This window comes from Malus sylvestris, chromosome 2, assembly GCF_916048215.2.
Source record: "Malus sylvestris chromosome 2, drMalSylv7.2, whole genome shotgun sequence".
Lineage (NCBI taxonomy): Eukaryota > Viridiplantae > Streptophyta > Magnoliopsida > Rosales > Rosaceae > Malus > Malus sylvestris.
Window position 1 is genome coordinate 9135798 of NC_062261.1, and position 19206 is coordinate 9155003.

General features: G+C 38.1%; 2 protein-coding genes and 1 pseudogene across 2 annotated transcripts; 2 read left to right on the forward strand and 1 right to left on the reverse strand.

The window, feature by feature from the left end:
• The first annotated feature begins 560 nt into the window (after nucleotides 1-560).
• Nucleotides 561-3209, forward strand: LOC126613870 (probable prolyl 4-hydroxylase 10). Its single transcript, XM_050281488.1, has 8 exons — nucleotides 561-942; nucleotides 1029-1110; nucleotides 1429-1526; nucleotides 1661-1758; nucleotides 1943-2072; nucleotides 2181-2368; nucleotides 2593-2681; nucleotides 2889-3209. The coding sequence occupies exons 1-7, from the start codon at nucleotides 734-736 to the stop codon at nucleotides 2664-2666; spliced, it is 879 nt and encodes a 292-aa protein (XP_050137445.1). The 5' UTR covers nucleotides 561-733; the 3' UTR covers nucleotides 2667-2681; nucleotides 2889-3209.
• A 298-nt stretch (nucleotides 3210-3507) lies between these two features.
• On the forward strand, nucleotides 3508-4954 carry LOC126600896 (F-box protein SKIP23-like; annotated as a pseudogene).
• A 2004-nt stretch (nucleotides 4955-6958) lies between these two features.
• On the reverse strand, nucleotides 6959-12548 carry LOC126589657 (aconitate hydratase 1). The gene is made up of 20 exons (XM_050255026.1): nucleotides 12381-12548; nucleotides 12183-12287; nucleotides 11802-11962; nucleotides 11615-11707; nucleotides 11323-11508; nucleotides 11066-11227; nucleotides 10741-10885; nucleotides 10475-10617; nucleotides 10343-10399; nucleotides 10165-10244; nucleotides 10001-10076; nucleotides 9658-9843; nucleotides 9190-9257; nucleotides 8997-9115; nucleotides 8788-8909; nucleotides 8550-8648; nucleotides 7945-8424; nucleotides 7696-7794; nucleotides 7358-7600; nucleotides 6959-7262 (listed from the first exon to the last, which is right to left on the reverse strand). Exons 1-20 carry the CDS (start codon nucleotides 12382-12384, stop codon nucleotides 7194-7196), a joined length of 2697 nt encoding a protein of 898 aa, XP_050110983.1. The 5' UTR covers nucleotides 12385-12548; the 3' UTR covers nucleotides 6959-7193.
• Between the last annotated feature and the right edge of the window lie 6658 nt (nucleotides 12549-19206).

The window sequence follows — 19206 nt, forward strand, 5'->3', positions numbered from 1 at the left end:
ATCAAAAATCATTTCAAAAATTAAATTTTAAAATTAAATATAAATAGTACATTATGAAAACTGATTACACGATATACGATGAACGGTTATGATTACGAGATCCCTAGGATCCCTTTTTCCCAGTATAATTATGTCATGCACAATAAAATATAAGGAACTTTAACGAAAAGTTTAATGTACTATTCAATTTAACGAAAAACCATATTTTTACACTAAAAAGTCAATTTTGATACTATCACTTTACCCTTTATTTCACCATAATCGTTAAAACTCAAAGTTTTCAAATCATTTTCATTAATTTTCCTTAAAATATATCGTCTTACCTTAAATGACTAAAACAAATTAGCTTACGAATGATGCAAATTGACCGACATACACCATTTACCACAATTAGTACCAATCTCCCTGCAAGTGTGACTTTGAAACGTTGGTGCTAACATCGACCGTTTATGTTTCCATCAACCATTCACAACCATCTTCTCACATTAAAATGTCAAACATTTTTTTGTTTTTTTGTTTTTTTGTTTTTTATATAGACATGCAACACTATACGTTGATAATCTTTTAAAAAAAACAAATAAAAAACAAAAGCTCGTTTAATATTAGAAAATTGTAGAGACTATTCGATGCTCTAATCCAATCTCCCCTCACAGAGCTTCAGATCTTGCTGTTCCGATTCCCGAATCCAATCCGAACGATCTCAAATCCCCAATTCCTTGTCCCAGAAGCAACAATGGCTGTCAAGCCTCGGTATTCGCGCCTCCCGGCTCGCAAAACGTCGTCGTCGTCGTCCACGACGCTGGTCCTGACCTTGCTGGTCATGTTCACCTTCGTCATCCTCATTCTCCTCGCCCTCGGCATCCTCTCCGTCCCCAGCGGCTCCGCCGGCGGCTCCCCCAAAGCCAACGATCTCAGCTCGATCTCGCGGCAGAGCGTCGAGAGGTGAGCGACGAGTCTGTTTGCATTCTTTGCTTTGATTGCTTCGGTTGGTAATTTGGTACTTATATTGAATTTTGTGGGTTTGTTAGGAATGAGGAAAATGAGGCTGGGGAGCAGTGGGTCGAAGCCATCTCTTGGGAGCCAAGAGCTTTTGTGTATCACAATTTCTTGGTGAGCTGAACTGAGCCGCCTTTAATTCTCCCACTCATTGAAAATTTATGATTTTTCTGAAATTTTTGGATTGCATTTTTGTAATTACTGTTCAAGATACTGAATTGAGCAATCCATGAGAGTCCTGGATTTTGTTATAATTGTGCCAATATATCTTGCATTGTATATAGAGTGAGTAAATAATTGTGTGTAATTTCTTATTTGTAATGGGTAATTGCATTGCATTTACTTTTGGAAGAAATTAATGCTTCATAAGTGCCGGGATTCGATGGAATCTAAAGCCGGCGGAATCTGACCCTGGTTGGCTAATGTTGGCAGACCAAGGAGGAATGTGAATACCTAATCGATCTTGCCAAACCGACTATGCACAAGTCATCGGTAGTTGATAGTGAAACCGGAAAGAGCAGAGATAGCAGGTCTTTATTTCGCACGTAGTTATCTCGTTTCATTCCAGTTATAAGATGTAGTAGGGAAAATCTGCTGTGTTTCTTTTCATTCCCTTGCTTTACGCCTTCATGTGTGGTACAATTGTTTTACCTGTTGCGTGCAGGGTTCGTACAAGCTCTGGAACATTTTTGGCAAGAGGGCGCGATAAAATTATCAGGAACATTGAGAAAAAAATCGCTAATTTCACCTTTTTACCTGTAGGTATGCTGTTGCGCACATATCCGCCTTCTTATTGATTTTTTTCTTGTTCTTTTTAATGCTTTTTGCCTTCGAAGTTGAAGATACTACCTTTCTGTGGGATACAATCTTTAGGATATTCATCTATTCATAGTGTAGCTATGTGTGTTTCGTAAAAGTCACAAGCTAGTTTTTAAACCAAATACAGAACAGGGGGAGGGGCTTCAGGTTCTCCACTATGAAGTTGGACAGAAGTATGAACCTCACTTTGACTATTTTCAAGATGACTTTAACACCAAGAATGGAGGCCAACGTATAGCTACGGTTCTTATGTACCTGTAAGTTTCCTCTCATAGCTGCCCAAATACTCACATTTCTGATGCACTACATCATAGACCCACTTATATCCTTTGCAAATGTTTTCTCCTCCCATGTGGCGCACGCAGCTCAGATGTTGAAGAAGGGGGTGAGACTGTGTTCCCTGCTGCCAAGGGGAATATTAGTTCTGTGCCTTGGTGGTATGAGCTATCTGAATGCGGTAAAAAAGGGCTTTCAGTTAAACCTAAGATGGGCGATGCACTGCTTTTCTGGAGCATGAGGCCTGACGCAAGTCTAGATCCTTCAAGTTTACATGGTTAGTAGCTTCTTGATATTTAGCTTTGTGAAGCATCAATTCCAGATTTAAGTCATCCTAAATTGTCCATCATGGAAAATGTCATTTGTTTATGAGTGCTTCCTTTTTTAATTTTGTTCATATTTAAAACCTTTCTGCTTACAATTTTGTAACTTTTATTACTTATTCACAAGTATGCTGACTTGTAGTACCTCTGAGTTAACTTCGACTCATGTTTATTTCAGGCGGATGCCCTGTGATTAAGGGGAATAAGTGGTCATCTACTAAATGGATCCGTGTCAGCGAGTACAGTATTTGAACTATTATACAAAAGGTAACTATCTTTACCCAAAATAGATAACTAACAGTACTTACGGTTTCTGCATTCTGTGAAGCTACAAAATTCCGTTTCTCAAATTCCCAAAATCTGCCACTGACTTGCTCTATGCTCTTGTTCTTATATATGGCTTGGTTCGGGTTGTGCTGTTATATGCTATTTCTACACTTAAATTATATGTATCATTTTTTCAATGATTGGCAGGTTATACAAGTTCTTAGGTCGGTGTAGTACTTGTCAATATCTCAAGCCAGAGCTTTTGTACTTGTGCTTCACGTCTCATTTGTAACTAAGTATACGGATCGGCGCCTGCATGCCTTAGATTTTGATGTGCTACAGTCGACAGCTGTTCTACTACTAATTCAATTTTTGTTCAAGAGCTTCTATATTCTTGTTATTATCGCAACGCATCGATGAAATAAGTTCGATTTTTTTCTTTTTTAATGGAAATTCCTACTGTAAGAACTCAGAAGGTTTAGAACGTTGAGTTGATGAAAAGAAACAGCAAGAGATATTCACGGAAAATTACAAGTACTAATTATATGTTTATGAACATTCGTGTTCACTAATTTATTCACGTTATGACATCTTTTAGATAGTTCATTGTACATCTTGTATTCCTCGGAGAGCAAGACTCTCCTTATTGCTACAAATAAAGACAGGGTGATAAATCAGATCACAGAATTTTCAAATTATCTCTGGCACTCTCTGCCGCTGGCCCTCTCCTTTAGGCCTACAACATGAATATTAATTAATTTAGGATTTTTTTTAGTACAACGATATATTTTACACTAAGGAGAGAGGGGTTCGGCTAAGCCACACAATGAACAACCTAATTTGGTATTAAATTCGTTATCCACAAGATTCGAATCTAAGATATCTGACTTATAAGTGAGGAGGAATACTATTAGAGTCTTGAGTGACAATTAATCTAGGATATTGAATTGAAAAGTTTTCCGATTCTCGTTAGGACTCGAGGATATAAAAGTTCAGCTTTCACCACGATAGGCAAAAACCCTAGACTACAAGTACACTGCTCCTTTTCCTCCTCCAAGAAAACACCAAGACGTACAATACAAGTATCCTTGACATGGTGAGTGGTGCAGATAATATCCCACATGAACTGTTAGCGAACTTCGGAAACCACCTGAACACTAAAACCGATGTTTCCCAGATTCCGTGCGGTCTGTAAGTCATGGCGGTCCTCTATTCCTCCCTTCAAGAACCTGCTCCAGTTACCCTTAGAACTGTCGGTTGCGTTCGGAAAGGACGGCGAATATACTCATTCCGGAGGCTTTACCGTCATCGAGAGCGCAGTCTATCATCTTGCACCTCCCACCGATGACGATCCCCGGAAAGAGGTTGGTTGATTATAATGTCAAAGAAGTAGGTCCTGATCGTCAGCGGGGTGAACAACAAACTCATCGAGCGTCGCATCCGCTCTCTTGCTTGTTTGAAGGGCAGCCCAAGTCCATGCCAAAGGTATTCAACTTATTGGAATTTAGGGTAGTTGAAGTGGCAAAAATGTATTTTCTAGTACACGATCCTTACACGCCTGATGATCATTTTATGGTGGCCGCATTGAATCTAGATTTCCCTGCTTTCATGGCGATTGATATATTCGGATTGTTATATTACGGAGAGCTAGGTGGTGATGTTGTAGAGGGCATCAACTTCCCCTTGAAGTTCGACGACATATACCTGATTTTCAAGATGTTATTTTTTACAAAGGAAGGTTTTGTGCTGTGTAGTGCTGGGACGGGGGAACTGTAGGGGTTGATTCTTGTCTGAATATGGAAATGATTGCATCTTCACTAGCGAATATCTCTTGCCGTCATAGCGGGAAGAAGAAGTTGGTGGAGTCGTTGGGAGAGCTGCTTTTAGTCGATAAGTATTGGTATGGCAACCCGTAGGACCTTACATTCGAGATTTTAAAGCTGGAGGCTCATAAGAAACAATGGGTTAAGCTTGAGGCGCAAGCTTTGGATGATCGAATATTGGTCCTCGGAGATGACGGCTGGTACTCTCTGTCTGCTCGAGATTTCCCCGGAGTCGAGGGGAAATGCATTTATTTCAACAAGGCTCTTCATCGCAAGAGTTACGAGTGCAATGAGTTGAAAAACATGTTTAGAGAAGTTGCAGTGTACAACTTGGGTTCTGGCCCTGTCTTGCAGCTAACAGATATTCCAAGTTCGAACAACATCTTTTGCCCACGCCCAACCTGAAGATGGCGTGACACGCCAGAGTTGAGTTGCAGACATGATGAATGAGGCAAAGATTTCCGAGATGGTGCTGAGGAGAAATAAGCATTGATCAAGTTCTATCCACTGCGGTATCATATACCTATTACTGATAAAGCGAAGTAATTTACGAACTATCGTTACAACTCTTTTTATGTTATTTCTAGCTTTTTTATTGAATAATCAAATACAGGATCATAGAAACAAGAGAACGAGGATGATGAGTTAGCAAGAATGCTATCCCCAAAGGGAGAAGTGTTCCACATAAGTTCTTGGTGCCCCATCTTGCGAGTAGCAGATTTTCGCAACGTATGTTTGCTTTGTTTCTCAAGGATTTATGTATTCCAGCTGCGGAGCCAATTGCCCGCTCTCTTTTGTTTGAAATAATACTCGACTAGACTAGCTTTAATCACCAGATTTCACGGGGAATCAAGGTAGAACATGGACGGTGTAAGCGCTAAGATGCATTTTTCGTAAGAGGTTGGTGTCTAAACTTTCAGTCCCGGACCCTTTCTCTCTCCCCGACCCTCCCCCCACAAAACCCTAAATGAAATTTCAGGCGCCACTGCCCCTTGCTCCGGCTTGGCAGTGGTGTGTCAGATATGGCAGCTCCGCTGCGTTGGGCTTCAAGTTGGTTGTGACGATGTTGCAGGTAGTTGTGGCTTGATGAGCTGACCAGTAGGTCCCTTCTTATTGTAGGTTAGTTTTGTTGTCCCGCCTAGCCAGTGTTGTGGTAGCACTACATCGATGGCTGGACGTGATTTTTGTCTTGAGTGACGAGTTATGCCGCCCCGTCTTCTAATGATGACTTCAAATGGTTTTGTTCCTTTACGATGACTTTACGTGACCTCGTTATTTAATAAAGTGACATCGCTATTCAATGATTTTATGTGATCTCGTTATTCAATGACTTTACGTGACCTCGTTATTCAATGACTTTATGTGACCTCACTATTCAATAAATTGTAGTCACATATACGTATCTGTTGTCTCAATCGTGTTGTGACAGATTAGTATGTGTGGCACTAGTAGTCTAGTTCTACGTAACAAGCATAACCCAACGCGCTGGCGGATAATTCCTTGATATAGACCGACAGTAGTTCATGTAACCCTACATACGAGTAACAAAAACTAGGAAATTTGAAATTTGTGTGCATGCGTAGCAAGCTGAAAACAAAGTGGCATTAACACTGCTAGGATGGGCAAATACCCATCGGTTATGGATAACCGTGGTTATCCGCCCATTTAAATTTTATGGTTACGGTTATGGGTAACCGTTTAGATAAATAAACGGTTATGGGTATAACCATTTACCCATTTATTTTATATATGTAAAATTAACACAAATCATGTTTCCTATCATACAAAACTTAGATCAATGATATTGACTATAGTGCATGATTTCTATAGCTAATATAATATAACTTTCCTTAATCACTTTAAATTTCATGGTCCATTATATATATATTATGTTAATATTTTACATTCTGAGTTAAATAACCCAAGAATACTGTCTTTTAACAGTTTTCGTAACCCAAGAATACTTAGCAAATTTTATATTACCTTCATTGCTAACAGTTAAAAATATCGTCTGTAAAATATTATTTCAATTATTGGAATGGTATAAGTAAGAACTTAAAAAATTAAAATGCGGAAATGTACGATGAATATACCTATAACGGTGTTTAATTGTTAGAAAAAGAAAATTATGACAAATTTTTCTTTTTTAATTTTCAAGTTGTTAAAAAAACACATAGACGGTGAAAAAGGAGTAAATGGTAAAAATGAAAGGATAAACAGGTTTAAAAATGATAAATGGATAAACAGTACTAAACGGTTACAATTAAATGGGTACACGGTTATGAGTATGGTTAACCGTTTATAAACGATTATGGGTATAGGTATAGGTATAACCGTTTAGACAATTACCCAACAGGTAAACGATTATGCGGACATGAGAATAAACGATTATGGATAAATAACCGCAGTTACCCACACGCCATAACTGCTGCCCATCCCTAAACACTCCACACCTCCAATAAAAACCAAATTTCACAACGTCGTATTGTTGCCAAAACATGATTATTTTTCTAATACAACAGATATTCCCACCAATATTCCTTTATTTATAATGTAGCTGGGGTCGTCAGCGCTGGGATTTGAAGCAACTTCGTATTGTTGCTGAAACACGTCGATTAATTTGAGCGGAAAAATTGGTACAATCTTGACCTGCATCGGCATTGTCGATACCCGTCAAGTGGTTGTTGATCTAGCTTTTGATCAGATTCCTGATGACATACTGCAAAATGCCTCCGTGATCGAAATATGCCAGCTCAACCTGCACCAAAGACGGAACAAGCCAAAATTTAAGTAACCCGAGCTTGATCGGGCAACGAAAATACGAAAGAAGCGAAGGGTGATGGAGTGTCTTACCTCTGTATCGAAACGTAGTGTACATACGAAGGACTTGCCATTATCTGTCACCACTGTGACATCCTGACCGGGTCTAATTTCACTGACAGTGCTGGGAAGATTGATGGTGTAGCGTTCCTCGCCGGTTAAACCAAGAGAGTCAGCATCCTCCCCGGTCTTGAAACATAGCGGAATGATGCCCATGCCAACAAGATTACTACGGTGAATGCGCTCAAAGCTCTTCGATATGACTGCCTTCACACCCTGAAAATTGTCATGTTTAAAACAGACTTCATTAGAGATAAGGCAAACATATAACGGAATCAAATGCATAATTAAGGTACCGCTAGAGGGCATACCAATAGCATTGGACCCTTTGCAGCCCAATCACGAGAACTTCCACTTCCATACTCAGCACCAGCCAAAATAATCGTATCATGTCCTTCGCTTTTGTACCTCTGTCAATAAAAGTAGAGGAGTCAATATTACACGTCTCGGTCAGGGTCGAAAGCATCAACATTAAACATCCAATACGGAGGAAAACCTTCCTGAGGAATTAAAATGATTATTCGATAACCTGAGTAAAAGTTGAGATTGAAATGCATTACCATAGCAGCATCAAACACAGACAGTTTCTCTCCGGTGGGAATGTGGATTGTTTTGGGACCAACTTCTCCTTTCAAAAACTTATTGACCAGCCGAATATTAGCAAAAGTCCCTCTTGCCATAATCTCGTCATTACCACGGCGACTTCCATAAGAGTTGAAGTCTCTTCTATCAACACCACGTTCCAGAAGGTATTTAGCTGCTGGGCTGTCTTTGTGGATGCTACCAGCTGGTGAGATGTGGTCAGTTGTAATACTATCTCCAAAGTTGAGCAAGCAGTAAGCATGCTTCACACCATGAGCGCCCGGAGGAGACATGGTCATATCCTTAAAGTACGGCGGTTCATGTATATATGTTGATTTTGGGTCCCAGGCATAAAGAGTGCCAGATGGTACAGATAACTGATTCCACATTGGATTTCCCTTGGTGATTGCTTCATATGTAGCCATAAACATATGAGGAAGCACATTTGATTGCACAACCTGAAAACAGCACGACAAGAACAAAATGAATTTCCGATCCCTCGACTTAAATAGTAGAAACTATCCTTGTGCACATCATTTCAAAATCTTATAGAATTATATAGCGCGATAGTAGAGCAACTTACTGTTGCCACTTCTTCATTGGATGGCCAGATGTCCCTGAAAAATATCTTCTTTCCATCTTTTCCCACCCCAATTGGTTCTTTTTCAAAATCAATATCTACCTGCAGCATTGCAAACAAATGAGATACTGCACCAAAAGTCAAATTTTACGAGACTAAAATCAGCTGATGAGTGGCATAAAAATGCATACAACATAACATGATACAGAGAGTAACAACTGTCTGTGCAAGAGTTCCATACCGTTCCAGCAAGAGCATAGGCAACAACAAGGGGAGGAGAAGCAAGATAATTAGCCCTTGTTAACGGATGCACACGACCCTCAAAATTCCTATTTCCAGATAATACAGCCGCAGCTACAAGATCTGTACACGTGCAGAAAATCAACTTAGTCACCATGTAAGACTCCACGAAGTAGTATCTGTAAGAGCACAAACTGTAGAGAAAATTACCATTTTCTGTAATAGCAGCCGCTACTGCATCATCAATATCTCCTGAATTCCCAATGCATGTCGTGCATCCATACCCAACAATATGAAATCCTAACTGATTCAAATACTTCTGCAACCCACTGCAGAACAATACATGATTTAAGAATAAATAACAAAGGTAGCGTACCTCAAAAAATAGAGATTCTAAAATTACCTCTTTTGCAAGTATTTAGTTACAACCCCAGAACCAGGAGCAAGACTTGTCTTAATCCATGGCTTGACCTAATAAAAGGCACAAAAATGATGCAAGGACAGTTAATAAAAAGATTCACTATATTGCCCAACGTTATATACTGCAGAAATAAAACTAATCTTTCGGTTACGTGACATCAAAAGTAATCAGCAGACTAACAAACAGGGGGACAGCAAAGTTATCCTGCGCAACGCAGGCACTTATTTTGGTAATCACACGGCAGGCAAAGTGGAAATGGACTCATTCTGAAGAGTCCACCGCAGGCGTATGAAAATGCATTTTATATGACACGAAATTCATTGTCCATGACATTCTATTCTACCCTAGTATACCAATCTTCTTGTAAATTTATTTCAATTGATTTATTATTATTATCCTATAAATGATTACACAGACATGAGAAATGAGCCATAATTAGAGACATCTAACCTCCAATCCTAATTCACAAGCTTTCTTGGCAACCAAAGCAGCTCCAAGCATTACACTAGGATTTGAGGTGTTTGTGCAACTGGTGATAGCTGCAATAACAACATCCCCATGCCTAAGCTGTGCTGGAGTTCCGTGGAAATTGAATTCTACAACCTTACTTTGAGATTCCTTTGGCACAGCAAAACCCTGCAATACATTGCAAGAAACATAAGCTTTTCAGGAAAATGTTTTCTTAAGTGAACAGTAATCTATAAAGTAACCAAATTCTTGAACTTCCAAATGAGCCCCATAGCTTCCAAGCAGTTCTGAAAGAACATTTGAGTTAAATTACGGCACTTCTCACCTTAAATCCAACTCTATTGTCAAGGCATGCATGCCAATCCCCTTTCATTTCTTTCAAAGTAACACGATCGTGTGGCCTAGAAAACATATTATTCCAGTGTCACGCCACAAAAGATTGGACCCAATGAAGTGTGCATGTTAGCTTGAGTTACCAAGAAATCCTACCTCTTTGGACCGGATATGCATGGTTCCACATCATTAAGATTTAACTCAAGATAGGAGGAGTACACTCTCTCAATCTGGGGCTGTGTTGAGAAAATTGTTCATTCAGAAAGTTCAGAATCAACATTACAGAACATGTTAAATAGAAAGGTTCCAAACATAGTGGGTGCACATATTTTACCTCATTGTAGTCGACAAACATCTTATTAGCCCGTAAATAGGATTCTATCAGAGCGACCTACATGGTAACTTTTATCTCAGCATACAAACAAATGGCCAAGATAAATGAAACAGTGTTTAAACAAGCAGTTACCTTGTCATCACTTCTGCCCGTAAGTTTTAGATACTGCAGGGTGACATGATCCACTGGGAAGAAGCCCATGGTTGCACCATACTCGGGAGACATGTTGGCAATAGTGGCACGGTCTGCTAGTGACAATTCACGCATGCCTTCCCCTGCAAAAGAAAGCAATGGCCAACATCTGATGTGAGAAGAAATGGAAACCAAGCAGCACTTGGAGCATCTATCATTGAAACACCAGTACAACTAGATAATATGATTAAAGCGTACGGGATTACCATAGAACTCCACAAACTTGCCAACAACTCCATGCTTCCTCAGCATTTGAGTTACTGTAAGAACCAAGTCAGTAGCTGTCACACCGTCTCTCAGTTTTCCTAATAATTTAAACCCAACAACACCAGGCAGGACCATGCTCATGGGCTGTATAGAAGAAAAGAGAGACAAAAAAAAGAGTAAATGTATATTTCTGGACAAGAAATTGCACAAATGTGCCGCAATAAAACTCAGGTTGTACTGTAATACTAGGGTCAACAAAATCTAACGAAGACATCAAGTTATTCATGAAAAAGCTGGCAAGGATCCATGGATGCACTTCTTTACCTGGCCAAGCATAGTGGCTTCTGCTTCGATACCACCTACTCCCCAGCCAGCGACACCTAATCCATCTATCATAGTTGTGTGTGAATCTGTCCCGACAACACTATCAGGATAAAGCAAGCCGTCTGTGTTAAACACAACTCGACCAAGGTATTCCAAATTAACCTGTAATCAGCATTTCAAAATGTATGTCGCAGGTTAGTATCCTGGAATAATATATTAGAGGTTAAAATTTGTGTTTCCCAAATTGATTGAATTACCTGGTGAACAATCCCTGATCCAGGAGGAACAACAAGCATGTTATGGAATGCATCTGATCCCCACTTCAGAAAACCAAACCGTTCTTTGTTTCGCTGGAACTCAAATTCCATATTTGCCTGCACGGCATTTTCTGATCTTGCAACATCTACTTGAACCGAGTGATCAATGACAAGATCAACTGGGACCTACATTCATGAGAAGCCAATGTTGATACTCTTTGAAACAGTTAAAAGCAAAAAAAATAAAAAACTGCCAATGTTAAGCAACAATGCACGCATATATGTAGCTCACCAATGGGTTAATCTTGTTAGAATCCCCCTTCAGATTGTTCATGGCATCACGCATACAAGCTAGATCAACGACAGCTGGTACTCCAGTAAAGTCCTGAGAACCAGATGAACAACACATTGATAATCCACGTAACGCTAAACTGTGATAACTTCAAATTTCAAGACTGAAAATCCACACACTGATTTACCTGAAGCAGGACTCTAGCAGGTTTGAATGGGATCTCAACCTGCTTGGGAGAAGTGTTCTCCCAATCAATAATTTTCTCAACATCATTACTCTTCACTTGAAACTCATCACAATTACGAATAGCGGATTCGAGAAGGATCTTAATCGAGAATGGCAGCTTCTCTGCAACATATAACACCAATGCAATAGTCAATTTCACCACAAACTTTCACACTTTCAAGTGAAATAAACAAAATTAACACTCTGTTTCCCCGCAGTAATCCAAAAGCAACTACTTTTCACAAACACAAACCACAAAGATTCAAACTTTCTACTCATTTCCCACACTTTCTCGGCAACCAAACAGAAAATACAGTAAAACCGATCAGAGATACAAACAAACCGATTCTGGGATCGTTGAGAGCCGGCAAGCTGTAGTATTTGCCGAATTCGCCGCCGTCCGGCTTCTCGAGCGCCGTCAGTATCTTCTGAAACGGATTCGCCGCCGCTGAAACCACCCCAAAACATAAAAAATTAAAACAAAAAACCAAAAAATAAACAAATAAAAAGCTACGATCGAGCCGGTGGATAGTGAATGTACCCATTTAGCGATAAAGATCCGAGCTTTCGGTTTCGATTCAATTCGAATTCGGGCCGACGATTCGAGAGAGTGAAGTGAAGGAAGAAGGGGAAACACTTGGCAACGTTATCTGGAGTTCTGTTATTGTTATTGATATTGTCGTGTGTTCTTGGTTTTGGTCCGATGAATATCCTGATCTTAGTGGAAGGGCAATGATTCGGTGGGGTCGAGTCTACTTTTCTGTTCCTGCGCATTTTTCATGTGATTTGCTGTTGAACTGTTGGTTGGGTGACTTTTGGGTCAGTGATGATAAGGCAAAAAGATGGGCCTTTGGATCCTCTGGAAGTGGACGGCTTCCAAGAATCTTGATGCCTTTTGCTATTTTTAGAACAAATTGGGTTGGGGTTGCGTGGGATATTAATCTCTTTGATTTTTTTTGTGAGGTCTTAATTTTTGAAATATCCAAAACAAATGTTGGGATTGGGAAATTCCTATACCACAAAAGGAATATAGTTTGAAATTGCTTAAGCTTTTTATTTATTTTATTTTATGATATGAGTGGAATATACTGGCGTATCAAAAAAATCACAATTTGACATTTGAATCAGTGAGTTATTGCATTTACAGAACGTAGGAATAGCTCTTGCAGATAAGGGAGGCAAACAATGTCAGAATAAACTACTTTTGAGCAAAATATGGTTATAGAGTATATTGGCTCCTTGTGTATCAAAAGCAAAACAAAAATCACAATTTGACAAGTGAATCAATGAGTAATTTTGCATTTACAGAATGTAGGAATAACTCTTGCAGATGAAGGAGGCAAACAATGTCAAAATAAACTAAGGGCTCGTTTTGATGTGGTTTTGAAATGACTGAAACCGCTTTTAGAGAAAATGTTTTTGGGTTCCAAAAACACTTAAAGTGCTTTCTGCAAGAAGCACCAGTTTTGTGTTTCTTCCAGGAAGCACTTTGAGTGCTTTTTTTTAGGATTTACTTGCATTTTTACCAAGGATTGGTTCTAAAAACTTTTTTACCAAAAACACCTTTAGTCATTTTAAAAGCACATCCAAACGAGCTCTAATTTTGAGCAAAATATGTTTATAGGTATATTAGTTCCTAATGTATCAGAAAAATCACAATTTGACATGTGAATCAATGGGTTATTTTGCATTTACAAAACGTAAGAATAGCTTCTTACAGATAAGAAGGGAAATAATGTCGAAGCAAACTAATTTTGAGCAAAAGATGGTTAATACAGTGGCTACTAATTGCCATATCGTTTTCCCCGTCTTTTATTCCTTATAGAAATTTAAAAAAGCAAGTAAATCAACCAAATTAAAGAAACTTGCTTTAGAATCATTAATGACATGTCACCTCAACCATCACCGACTTTCTCTAATCTGAAAGTGATTATACAGTGTAATCTTGATTATCTTTTTCAAATATAAATTTCTTATTACGTGAAACCATCGTAATGTAGACACAAGCAAAAATGAGGGTTGTTAAAACTTGAAAATGGCAAGGTCCACGCTAAAGGTAAGAGGTGGATGATTAAAGTCTTCAATTTCATAATTTCATCATATTGTGTATCGAGTTCAAACTGTCTCACTCTCTTTTAATTATAAATTAGTATATAATGTGAATGTAAATTTTTTCCTTCTTGTTCTTGAACGAAAATGCACTTGCAAAAATAATTAACACCTTAGATCAAGGCCAAGAGCTGCATGCGCCCATGATGGATTTCCCGGGGGGGGGGGGGGGGAGGGGGCTTTGGCCAAAAAACCTCCGATGTCAAAGTTAGAATTTTGAGGGAAAAATATTTGGAGAATTTAGAGAATTTTGCAAAAGAATTGGAATTGAGTTTTGGAGAAAATGAGGTAGTATTTATAGGGGTATGGCCGGCCCCTTTAGGAGGATGGGGACCGGCCACTTGGATGGTTTTTTGGAGTTTTAACGAAAAGTCTGCGGTACTGTTCACTTTAACGAAAAACCATATTTCTAATGTGAAAATATCTGATGCATATTAAGTTGAGTAAATTCTTTTCTCAGTTTTACTTTGGACAGTAAAAGATATGGTGGATTTTCACAGTGATATGAAGGTCATTTAACCATTTTTTACTTGTACCTAATTACTACATGCATGGATTAGATTACGATATTAACCAACCATATCTCTCTTCCGAGGGTGCACATTAGAAATACAGGTTGTAATAAAAGTAGGCAACAAGATATGCTTGTCCTATTTTTAAAGTATATTACTAAAAAAGAACAATTAACATTTATGATTTGAGTAAAATAATGTCACGTGACTTTATGTCTAATAAACTGGAAATTCACTTCACATTTTAACCTTGAAAGATGACCACAATTAAGTGTCCTTGAATATTAATATATATTGTTGATGCACAAAACCGGAGATCTTGGAACAATGTAAATTCGACCGTGAATCTGCAAGAAATGTAAATAACACAAGATGTATTGTGATTCACCCCAATGTTTCGGCTACGTCCACACTGATTATTGTATTTCTCTGAGGAGATTGTGAGGGAGAGAGCCTCTGTAATGTGAGAATGAGGCTCTCTGAATGTGAGGGAGTTTGGGGATCTCAGGCCTAAGAATTGGCCTCTCCCAATGAGGAGAGTGAGGAGTCATTTTATAGAATAAGGGCTCTTCACTTATTACATATTTGTCTCTTCCTTTATTACATAATTACATTTGAGTCCCCCGAGTATTTATACGAGATCTAAATACGGATGCCCTAAGTATGGTACAAACATACATATTTATTCTTTATTATTGAGGTTTGGACCTGATTGTAATGCAATTAACAATTTATTGACTAATTGCGTCACAAATTCTTGGACGATCATTGACATGATCAAGGGTCAGTGTTTAGCTTAACCACCATTCATCAAGTGGAAGAAATAAGATTAAGAAATCGTGAGAGATCATTGACATGTATACATGCATGTATGACTTTCCCTCCAACTAATTAAGAGCACGATGTATAGATCACAAAATCTATTGGCCAAAGGAAAGAAATTCGTAGCTAGGGTGGTGAAGTTGCAGGTGGTCTTGTCTATATAGAGTGTCTTAGCCTTCCTTTAAGATTAGGGGACCGGTGGATTCTATTTTTGGATTAGCGTAGATTTTGTTTTTGCCGTGTTTGGTGGATTCTATTTTTGGATTAGCGTAGATTTTGTTTGTGCCGTGTTTGGCGGATGATGTGGTTTCACTTTTGAGCGACGGCTTGATGTGGTCTCGCCTTCGCGCGATGATTATGTGATCTTATCTTTCAAGGTAACTTTATGTGGTTTTGCTCTCCAACAATGACATTGTGTGGCCTCGCTTATCAACGAAGATCGGTATGTGCACTGGTATAGGTTTGTTGCGTCTATCGTTCTTGTGACGCATTTGTATTGGTGCACTTGTACTTGTGGTAGTCATGTAGATGTTTTTAATTAATCGCTTGTTTGTGAAAATTCACTCCAAATCAATGTGTTGGTCACTAGAGCAATATATCCAATTAGCAACCTTGTATTTGTTTGTGATGATCAATGAAATGCCGCTATCGTTTCTTGTAAAAAAAAAAAAAAAAAAAAAAAAGGATCACAACATGTATATGAACATTGGTATGTTCCTGCATACATTTGTTTTCGAATTCACAACCCTCAAATTTAAATAAATATAATGTAAATTATTCTATTGTTTACAAAGAAAATGAAAATATCAGTTCATGTTTTATAAATCACACAGTTTGACACACTTATAAAAAAACGAAACGAAAATTTTATGTGCGTTTTCTATGTGGGTAGAAATATTTATTACTTCCAATGGGAAAATGCATATAGTTTCCAATCTTTGTAAATATATATTTGATGCAACACAAACCAATCATATCAACGTAATCCTTTGAAGAACAGGGTCTGGAGTCCACCAGAATTTAAGAGAAATCCCAAAGGGTTGAAATTGTTTAATGATTGAATGAATACAATTGTTACATCGAACGACTTAAAAATAAAAAATTACATGATGTTGGAACAACTCAAAGGACTATAGGAATTAAAACGACATTAATTAAACATAATCGGACGAAAACCAAAAGGTCCGATTTTTATTACGAAACTTTAAACGGCGTTTTGGAAGCCTAAACGGCCTCAGACGGCCAAAATCCGTCATACTTAATTGCATGGCAACGTGCTTGACCCATGACGTCGTTTTCTTTTCAGAAAGGTGCCATGGGCCCAAACTAGAACTCGGACTCTAAATCTATAAATTTCTATTACGTCCCTTGGGTTTGTCAATTTTAAAGTGCTTCTTTTTCTTTGCCTTTCCTAATAACTATTTGGGGTGTGATATCCACACACCTCTTTTTACTTCTCCCACACCTTTTTGGTTTTCGGCCGTCAGATCGGATGAATTGAAGAAGATCAACAGACAAAAATTAACAAGGGGTATGTGAGAAGTAAAAAATGGTGTGTAGATAGCACACCCCTAGATATTTACCCCATTTCGTACTACATCAATATTAAGTCATATGGACTTTCTTTTGAGAATGATATAAGAACTAACTAATATAGCATATGTATTGCATCAGCTTATGTGCATCTTCAGCAATAATTGAGTGCTCTGATGAAGCTAGAACATACGAACTTATAGATCTTAATAATTTATTCGTGTGGTGAAGGCAAAGAAGAAAAGAAAGTTCTAGCTTCATCAAGTACTTCAAACTTTCTTGACTGCAACTTCAAAATGATTACAATATCTTTTATGTATATATGCATGCATGTGATACATATTATTATATAATTATATTCACTTCTCCCTTGGATGAAAGTATACAAAATTACAGTATCCAGAACTCTCTTGGTGTCATCATGTAGCATCTACAACTCTTTGCATTGAAACTTGACAGAGCCACCCCAACTTCCTCAATCTTTTCACTGACTTGCAAAATCTCTTTCAAGATCGATTTAATTTCTAGAGGTATGAATTATTGTTGTTCGTTGCCATTGCAAATCTACAAAATTGAACATGACACAGGACTTTTGAATAGTAGTATTCATCTTCCCTTAAAATTATAATGAATGTATAATAAATAGTCAAAGCCGTTTAAATGGTAAGTACAATCATTCACGTCTATAAGTCACAACGTTAAATATTGATGCGATGTATAAAGTGCATAATTATAATATTAAAAGTTAAAAGTCATTCACGCAAATATAAGCAACACACACTCAAGGTCCAATATATAGCTACCTCTAAATTTAACTGGGAGCCTATAAGGGTGTGGGATGGTCAGCATGGGAAAAACCATGCATGCCTCGAAGAGCAAGAAGAAGCAGTCGCCTTAATTAATTCAATTGTATACTTTTTCAGAAAAATGGGTTTTCTTCTTCCAACCGCGTAATTTGATCAGATGGTTCTCAGAGGTTCTTTTTTGGTCAAATAGATATTTTATATTTACAAAAGCTTATAACCACGTTGTCAAATAAGACTGCTATGCGTGCATTTCTAGCGTATAAAAGTCAATAAATGACGTAATAAAATTGCAAAAGTAGAATGTTCCTCCTTCTTGTTATACTACTACAATATATGGTGTAGTGGTTGATGACTCGACGGCCGACGTGTTGAGTTTGTGACAAAGGGAGGAGGAGGAGAGCAGATAGTGCAGAGACGATTCGAGGTTGAGTCCAAGGATGTTGACATAGCAGAGGAGGAGATGATAGAGTGTAGAGAGATCCAAGAGGTTAGAGAGAGTCTGAGTGTGAGAGAGATAGGCGCATAGATTCATTTGAGATATAAGAGAGAGAGTTGGCTCAGTGGTTAGATCCGAGAGGTTAGAGTCTAAGTGTGAGAGAGAGAGGCGCATAGATTCATTTGAGAGATAAGAGAGAGAGTTGGCTCAGTGGTTAAGTATAAGTAACTAATGGTTATTAAGCATATAAATACATTTTCTGTATTATAATTTCAACAATCGAGAGTTGGCTCAATGGTGAAGTTCCATGAATCCCAAGAGGAGATAAGGGGTTCGAATCCTTGCTAGACTGAATACCAAACCGAACTGGACGGTTCGGTATAATAACCGAACCGAAAATTTTCAAAAACCGAAAATTTCGGGATAATTTCAGTTCAGGTTCGGTTGGGATCGGGATTTTCAAGATATTTTTCCATCCCTAGTTCAATTACTTATGAGATATTTTGAAATACTTTCGACACTCAATTAGGTTCAAATGAACTTCACACAAGCTCAATTTATAAGCTAGCTAGTATTTATTTGCATGCGTGAGACTCTTTACTACACGCAGCACATATAGAGGATTCAAGTTTTAACAGACACCAAATTTCAAGTTTTGAACTGAGTTCGAGAGGTAGCTTGGTTTGAACCCATCAGAGCCACACCGCTTATCATTTGCTTGTCCAAAGTTGAACATTTTGAATGACTCGTTGGACTCTTACGTACAAATTGCATCACTCTTTTCTTTGAGCTAAATCTAATATAATTTTTTTTGTCTTGTAGTTGACACCCTTTTTCTTTCCTTGTTGCTTTTCTCATTTTTATCTAGCTATTGAAGTGAATAAATAAATAAAAATAAATAAGAGGTAGATACAAATAAATGAGAAAAATAAAATGAAAACACGAGTGTTGAAGGAGAAAACAGGTATATAAACATAATTTCATTAAAAGTTTTTTTATAAAATTGATATTAAAAAATAGGATGACTCTAAGCCAATAAGAACATCCACTTTGCGAAGATTGAGGGGAACGTCTATTGTATTCAATCTCACTCTTGCTTTGCAAAGATATAGTTTTCATAACTCGAAACTTTTCGATCGCAAAAGAACA